Genomic DNA, 8,430 nt, shown 5'->3' with positions numbered 1-8,430 from the left:
GGCGGCGGGCCCCCCCCCCGCCACTGCATGCCATTGGTCCGGCAGCTCGTCCGGCACTTGCCTGCGCATCTGGCATCTCCCACCACTGCTCCCGCCACTCATCTGAGAGGGCACAGGGGTGGGGAGAGGCATGTGCCCCTGGATCTGCATGGGATGGGGTGGGCTGGGGCCAGGGCTGCACCAAGCTATTGGTGGGGTGGGGCTGCACTGGGAAGGGGATTACAGGGGGAGCTGCAGCCACAAATTTGCCGTAGCCCCCTCTCAATGCAGCCCCGCCAGGAAGAGCTTGGTCCAGCCCTGGCCCCAATGTGCCTTGCGCATTTCTGGGGGCACACGCCTCCCCACACTGTGCCCCCCCCGGCTGAGTGACGGGAGCAGTGGTGGGAGCCACTGGACACGTAGGCAAGTGCCAGATGAGCCACTGGCACACAGCAGCTGAAGTCATCCCCCCTTTCCCCCCCCTGACAAGCCTCAGCTCCATGCCGCACCCACTTCTCCCTGGCTGGGCTGCGCTTGCCCAAGCCCCTGCCCCACGCCTCCCTCACCATGGGGGCCTTGATCTGCCCCCCCACCCCCTGCCCTTCTCTCCCCCCTCCCCTTCCACCACAACAGACTTACCAGCTGGAGGCAGCTCTCCAAGCTGCCGGGCTGTGCTCCTCGCTTCCTGTGCTGCACTGCAGCTGCATGCATGCATGGACCATTTATTGGCCACATTATTGGCCTGATATGGCTGATTTCTGATATAGTAAATTTTCTTTATATCGGTGCCAGTTTGATATTGGACTGATGTATTGGTGCACCTCTAATCTAGTCACAATTAAACTCTTTCTTTGAATACTGAAGTAAAATGCATTTTCTGTCAGTGTTCTTTGTCATCTGTTATTTGCTCTCCTTCCCTGTTAAGTTGTGGACACAAACTTTCCTGAGTCATCTTTGTACATGTATAATTTGAATGTGTTCTTATGGTCTTTTTGGTACCTTTCCAGTTGTAAGTCATCTTGTGCTTTTTTGATTCTATAGCTTGTGTTGTTCCTTTATACTCATCTTTAGTTTCCATTTTATGCTTGATTCAAGATTCAGCCATGTGGATCCCTTTCTATATTTCTTATCTCCTGCATTGGTATAGCTTGCTGTTGTGCTTTTTTAAAGCAGTCTTTCTTAGAAAACACCAGCTCTTCTGAGCTTCTTTATTCCTTTGGAATTTTTTTCCAGGGGTCTTTGAATACCTGTTCTTTGAGTTTACTGAAGATTGATTTGTCTGAAGTGCATAGTCTTCATTCCGCTGAGGTTGTTCCTTCCTGTCCTTAGAATCACAAAATTTATAATTTTACGAGCATGTTGAAACAAATGACATAAAACACAAAAAATCAAGACTATAACTAGAGTATGTGTCCTTAGTTTATCAAATTCCTTTTGCATTTTTATTTCAATATGACCAGTTCACTTTGCAAACTTCTTCCTTCTGAAAATCCATGGGGACAAATGTTGCTTAAAAGAAGGGGTTCAATTCCTTCCATTTTATCTCAGTGCAATTATATCTGCTACAGCAAAAGGCAAGTTTGGCACCTGACTCGTATGTTTTGCCTGTTTGTAAATCATAGCAATGTCCTGTTCTTGGGTATTAATTACCCCAAATAATTTAGAGATACTTTGTCCTGGTACAGTTTTTGCAATACATTGAGCCAGTGCCTGCAGGCAGGTACACTTTGCTAAAAATGCCATTACTGTCCACAAGAATGGTGTGCCTAGGCAAGATCTGGCCTACTTGGTTTGAGGGAAAGTCATGTTTTCAGTAAAACAGTGTCTTATTCTTTATCTGTGATAAGCAGACCAATATTCCATACTGCTAGGTGAACTAAAAGGAGAGAGATTGTAGTTTTTAGGGGTGTGCAAAGCAGGCTGTATTCGATTTGGATTCAGCTTGATTCAGGGGACAGTGATTCTATTTGCTGATTTGGATCACTGTCCTTGATTTAATTCGGCCGAATCTGAATCTGAAGATTTGATTCTGATTCGGAGAATCAGCAATTTGGCCATAGACACAGCTTTATATGTTTTTTCTACATACCTTGAGGTACCAGGCACGGCTCGTGAACTCTGCGATAGTGGGATGAATGGCTGCACCTGAGCCCTGCTACTGTGCAGTCAGGCCCCACGCTCGAGCCGCAACACTGTGGTTCACTAAGCCAGCCCTGCTTCAGCTACCAGATCTCTGCCACATCTCACCAGCTGCAACCTCACAAGATCACCTTGCTGCAGCTTCCAGGTCTCTGCCACGCATCTTGCCAGCCTCAGTCTTTCATGATATGTCCTGCTGCACCTCTTAGGATCAGCTCCACTGTAGTTCCTGGGTCTCTGCTATGCATCTCACCAGCTGCAGCTGCTGCCACTTCCACACACATTATGCGCTCTCTCCTGATTGTTGATCCACACGTGCAAACCCCAGCTTCCCCCTGGGTCCCTTCCTGTGGCAGGGCACTGGGTGTGCCTGCCACTTGAAGAGGTCAGGCAGCTTGTTGAGCCACTGGCAGGTGGGGGTCAGGGCTAATTGCTGAGTCAGCTGACCCAGGGGGCTGGCTAACGTGGCTTGGCCTGATCAGAGGAGTCACCTGAGTAAAGGGAGTCTCCTGATTAGATGAGGGCTGTGTTTAGACATGGTATAAGCCCAGAGAGTAGGGCAATAACATCTTGGGAGCTGTGGAAGAAAGATTATCTACCAGGAAGGCTGCCATTCCTGAATGCCAGCGAGGAGAATGACATCCGGAGGAACTAAAGGACTGGAGGAGGTTCCTCGGGACCCGGTGTGGGCTCCAGAGCCCTGAGAAAGGGGCTTGAGTGCCTGGAGCCTGTTGAGAGGAAGGCTCAGGACAAGCCCAGAGAGGAACTGTGTGCACAGGGGCTTTATGAGGGGCCATGAGGGGCTTAGATGAGCCCAGAGAAGGAAGGGGCTGCAGTAAGGAAGTCCTATGGAGGGCTCCAAACCCATGGAGAGGCCTGAATGGGTGGACCCACAGTGAGGAGAGGGCTGGTAGTTGGAGGACAGACCCTGGGAACTTGGACTGGCCTATGCTGGGGCAAGGGCCCAGGAGGGGCCGAAGTGTGAGAGAGTCCACCACGAGAGGTGGCCAGAGCTGGGAGAGCCTGGAGTCTGGACTGGCCTGGAGGCAAGGCCAGGGTCTAGAAGAGGCCCAAAAGTCCTTGTGGGGCCACAGCCAAGAGGGAGGGGTGAGGAAGCATGCCGCCCAGAATGACAAGGGGTGGTAGCATGCCGAGAGTGAGCTAGGGGCCAGAGATAGAGGATTTGGATGCAAGATGGAGCTGGGGTCAGGGGCCCATTGGTTAGTAGCCCAGGAGGGGTATAGGGCATCTAGGGGAGAGCCCAGAGAGGTAGAAGGCTAGGAAGGTTTGAAGACCAGCCCTGGCTAAGACCTAAAACTTCACCCTACCAATTGGAGTTGTTTGTTGTGGTGGGACTGCCTGTGGCAGGGTAGCCTCCATGAAATGCCGTACATGGGCCACTCTAGGGAAAGGCAAGGACGGGACACTGGAAAGCCTCAGCTCCCACTGTCTTATGGGTGACCCTTTGGAGGGGAAAGGCTAGGAGAGCACACCCCAACAGAAAAGTACTTGCCAGAGGAAGAACAGGACCGTGCGGGTCCAGAGGCCCAGCGAGGGGCCTGAGGCCCAGTGGGTGTGCTGGGACCAGAAGGGTTCAACCCAAGTTACAGCATGTAATCACTAAGCCACCTGCGAGGTATCCTCTTCCTCTGTCGCCTGCCTTCAAACTCGGGATTGGGAGCTTCCCTCAGCTTAGGGTAATATTGGGTACCTTTACGTGTATTCATCCCCTGTCTCACCTCCTGTATTTGTCCAGCCTCACTTGTCTCATCCTTGTTGGGCCGTGGGCTCCACTCTACACCCTTGGGTTTACAGACACCCTCTGGCAGCACTCTCTCAGGCCTATTTGGCACTGAAATGGCAGCATTAGCTTGAGCAGTTCCTGGGAATGTCTGGGTGGTAGACAGGTAGGCTTCTCCAGTTCCCATGTTGGGCTAGCGTCTCTGTTTCTTTGCCACACATACAGTTTCATCCTGTTGTAATGTACTACAGACGTCTGTCTGTCGGGCCCGCTCACCAGCTCATATAATACTTCCTATAACTTTCTGACAACAGTATAGGGGGCCACTTAATCTTTTGCAAAGTTTTTGGCACTGCCCCTCTTTCTTGTTCTGGCTCTATACCCACAACAATTCCCCTGGTTCATAAATCTGTCCAGTGACCCTGAGGTCATAGTGCTGTTTTTGCTTTTGAGTGACTGCAGCCTGAAGTTTTTTGACAGCTTAACTGAACTGAGTTATCCACCAATAAAAACAAAGATTTTCTGAGCCCGTTCAAGCTGGGCTGAATTGGTAAGTCCGCCACACCAACATCACTCGTGTTGGTATTCAGCAAAGGTAACTGAGGCTCAGGGTATGCTAGGATGGCGGGGTGACATTAACCACCACTTTAGCTCAAGCAAGGCATCCTGACATTCCTGAGTCCAGGCAAAACTTGCCTTATCAGAGAGCTTATGCAGGGGGCCTTTGATGGTGGAAAAACTGGCCACCTCTCTCAGACAGCAAACATTGAGGATGAGATCCAGCACAGGATCTGGTGTGCAAGTGCTTCCTTCAGGAAATTGCTTTGGTGTATCTTTATTGATTGCAATCTCTGGAAAGACATCAAGATCCAGGTCTACAATGCAGTTGTTATCCTCACTCTCCTCTGTGGATGTGAAACTAGGTGACCTACTGTTGTCATCTCAGGAGCCTGGAAAGGTATCGCCAATAATACAAAAATCCTCCACATCAAATGGGAAGATCATGGCACAAACTCCCATGCCCTTGTTGAAGCCAGTATTACCAGTATTGAGTCACTGATTCTAAAGCACCAACTTTGCTGGACCAGACATTAGGGATGTGTGAAACGGGTCCTATTCGATTTAGATTCGGCCGAAATCAGGGACAGTGATTCGATTTGTTGATTCAGATCACTGTTCCCAATTTGATTCAGCTGAATCCGAATCCAAAGATTTGATGCTGATTCGGACAATCCGAAAGTGGACTGGAAGTACTTCTGGGTCTGCCAGGGAGCATGCTGGGGAAAGTGCTTCTGGTCCACTTCAGGGTCTGCTGCTAAGCACACTGGAGAGCCCCCCATGTTTCCGTGGGACACTCCATGCACCCCAACATTGCAGCATTCATGAGCCATCAGCTATGTAGAAAAAACATTTAAAGCTGTGTCTATGTCCAAATCTCCGAATCTTTTTGAATCTATCCAAATCGATTTGGAGGGTTCTGATTCAATTCAAAGAGATTAAAGGGTCTCCTGATTCAATTCACATTTGGAGATTCGGCCACCAAATCGGGCCGAATTTCCACCGAATCGAATCAGCGACTGAATCTTTGCACAGCCCTAGCAGATACTGTGTGCAGATGCCTGACTTTCAGCTCCCAAAATAAATGTTCTACTCCCAACTTAGTTGCGGCCTGAGATTTTTGCAATGGCCAAAGGAAACGCTGCAATGACACATTGAAGGCATACCTCAAGAAAATAGATGCTGACATCAAGAGCTAAGAGGACCAGACTGATAACCAACACAATGGCACTGCAACCTCAACCAAACGGCAGCCTGCTTTAGGGTAAAGTGTCTTGCCTTCAAAGCATAGAAGAGAGAGTGGAGGAAGGACAAGGAGAGAGATCCTGTGCTATGACCTACTCTTTCCTGTGGAAAGACTTGTAACGTCTGCAGAGACAGATCTGTTGCTCAAATATTGGACTTTTAAGTAACCTCAAGACCCATCAATGCCTTGTGGTAGAGATCAACCTCAAATCAAAGGATTTCAGATGATGGCTGAGTACTCTTAACTCTTATTGGTTGCTGATGCAAAAATGAGCATTCAACATCTTTAGAAAATTCAGTTCAAAACTCAACATCATTCAAAAAATCAGAAGCATATCTGAGAATAGAAGTATGAAATCCTGATTCACCATATCTTACTGTAAGCACTGCAGCACTGTGATCTCCTGGGGAATACTACTTCCTAGACCAGTTATTCTCAACCGGGGAAGGGGACACATTCAAAGGATCAAACAGCAGTTAAGGGCCTAACTCTGACTTATATTCACCCAATTCCCATTATATCTTTGAAAAATTGTTTTCTGCATCTTCAAAGTGAAATATGTAATTAACCAGCTCCAAAACAATGTACTGATATTATCTGACTTTATTTCCTGCACCCTACAGAATATATGTCAAGTAACTGTTAAAAAAAAGCAGTCCTGTCCATCTGATCACTAGGGCTGCTTGTACATGCCACGGGGGTTTACTTCAGTTTAATTCTCCCTAAATTGAAGCAGTGGGGTTTTTAAAAACCCCGCTTCAGTTTAAACTGAAGTAAACTCCTGTGACACGTACACAAGAGTTGGGCCTGATCCGTACCTGCCTCTCCGGTAGTGGTGAGTGGGGAGGGCAAGCTGCCAGTGGGCCGAGCAGTCCCTTAGCTGCAGAGTGGGGCAGTGCTTCCCCTCTGTGGCAGTGGCGGCGCCTCCCAGTGGCACCCGCCTGCAGGCACCTGGCCCAGGTGGTCCCAGTGGGCACCGCAACTGTGGAGGGAAGTACTGGCCCCCTGTGCAGCTCCGGCAGGCAGGCAGGCTCCAGGGAGGGGGGCAGAAAAAAAAAAGATCAGGCTCGTCGCTTTGTTTGTTTTTTCTTCAGTGGATCGTACCTGCATGGGCTACCTGCACAGCCTGTAAGCTGCATGAGGCCTGGTGCTTCCCTCTGCAACTACTAAGGTAGCAAACTAAAACACTTCAGACATGTTTTATTTTGCTATGGCCCAAAGTCACTTAACACACAATATGCCGCCAACAGTGTAAACAGCAGTGCCATTAACATGCCATTTAAATCGCCAACAATGTAAACAGCAACACCATTAAAGCAGTGCAGAAGGGCATTTAAGCTGCTTTAAAGGCTAGTATTGTGGTGTGTACAGAGGCCCCAAAATACAGAATCAACCAGTTGGCTGAATGGTTTAGTAGTCACTCTGGGATTTTCAAAAGTGCTTGGTGTTGGCTTCCCTCTGTCCTTGTTAAAATCAGTTTGCAAGCATTTTTTAAAATCTCACCCTTATGTTTGCCTCATACTTTAAAAAAAGTTACTCTCAGGGATTGCATTTTGTGTTTTTTTTCTTTGCTTTGTTTCATTTCTGAGTCACAACAAGCCCAGAATCTGGGATTTTACTGTTCTCTCAGTGATTCTCCTGCCTTGTTGTGTTTTTGGGTAGTGATCAGATTATTAAAATGTTGTTGTTCTTTTGTGATGGTAGTGGGCTTCCTGTTCTCCCTTATTCTGTGGTAGGTACTTTGTAGAACCACATCTGCTGTCTACAAACACTACCACTTCAGGTTCCACTTGCACTTCACTTAAGATTATTTCTACTAGCTTTTATTCTTTTTTCTCTGCCAAAAATTTAGCTGAGATGATAATATATCTGTTGATGAGAGAATGAACAACCTCTGATCATTTAGGACTGTAGATATTCTGGATCAATTTGTTGGAAGTGTTAAGTTGCTCAAACTTTAGGAGAAATATTCAACCATCTAATTTTATGTACCCCATATACTAATGTTATATTTTCTTTAATTAAAGGCATTCATCAGCAGAAATAAGGAAGCAATTTACCGGTACTGTAGTGCCAAGCTTTGGACAGTTCTGTAAACGAAGTATAAGTACTCCTGGCTTTTCTTCTCTCCAGCTAGTAAGTATTGAGTTTAGTCTTTTATTTATTGATTTTACATTTATACTGTTTTATGTTTTTAGACTGAATTAACTGAACCCTTTTAAGGGACTGGTCTTGCTTTTTGCTGCCCTCTGCATAAGGCCGTCATAAAACTACTCCAATGTGAATTGAGGCAATTGTACATCTGAAATTATTGTCAAGGGTGCCCAGAGCCTGAGACAGGCACTCTCTTTGCAAGCTGGTATAAATCAAAGTAAATAAATAAATGACTGTGCGTATTATGGCCTTGTGCTGGGATTGTTTTCGGCCCTGCCCTGTAGGCATGTATATGCATAGAAGTAGGCACTTTGTGTGCTGGCTGATGATGATCTTCAAAGATGAGTAGGTGGCCAGGAAGAAATGTTGCTGGGGCATAATCTTACCCAAGAACATGATTCTCATTTAACGTAAGTGTATGCTATCCGTTGCTAGGTAGAGGAGGACAGGGAAGCAATAGAAGGCTAAGCCCTTTTCCAGGGGTATGTGGTAGGGTTTGGTATACACACTTCGAAGGTCACTAGCATAGCTTTGCTTGGATTAGGTGTTGCATAGCCCCTCAACCTTTTCTCCAAGCATCCAGATATCATAGAAAGGAGGCCAGCCCCTGTTT

The 8,430-nt window shown here is 47.4% G+C and overlaps 1 protein-coding gene across 4 annotated transcripts in view; it reads left to right on the top strand.

The window, feature by feature from the left end:
• Window positions 1-8,430, top strand: part of DOCK8 (dedicator of cytokinesis 8) — a 163,011-nt gene that overhangs the window by 31,615 nt on the left and 122,966 nt on the right. For all 4 annotated transcript variants that reach the window (XM_025202973.1, XM_025202972.1, XM_014519464.2 and 1 more), the window contains exon 2: window positions 7,691-7,799. Coding sequence is in view for 2 of the 4 variants with exons in the window: in XM_014519464.2 (XP_014374950.2) it covers window positions 7,691-7,799 (109 nt within the window). In the remaining 2 variants the exon portion in view is untranslated. The remainder of the gene's footprint in view (window positions 1-7,690; window positions 7,800-8,430) is intronic.

Source organism: Alligator sinensis, unplaced genomic scaffold, assembly GCF_000455745.1.
Source record: "Alligator sinensis unplaced genomic scaffold, ASM45574v1 scaffold308_1, whole genome shotgun sequence".
Lineage (NCBI taxonomy): Eukaryota > Metazoa > Chordata > Crocodylia > Alligatoridae > Alligator > Alligator sinensis.
Note: the sequence above shows the minus strand (reverse complement) of the source record. Positions and strands in the feature narration are given on the sequence as shown.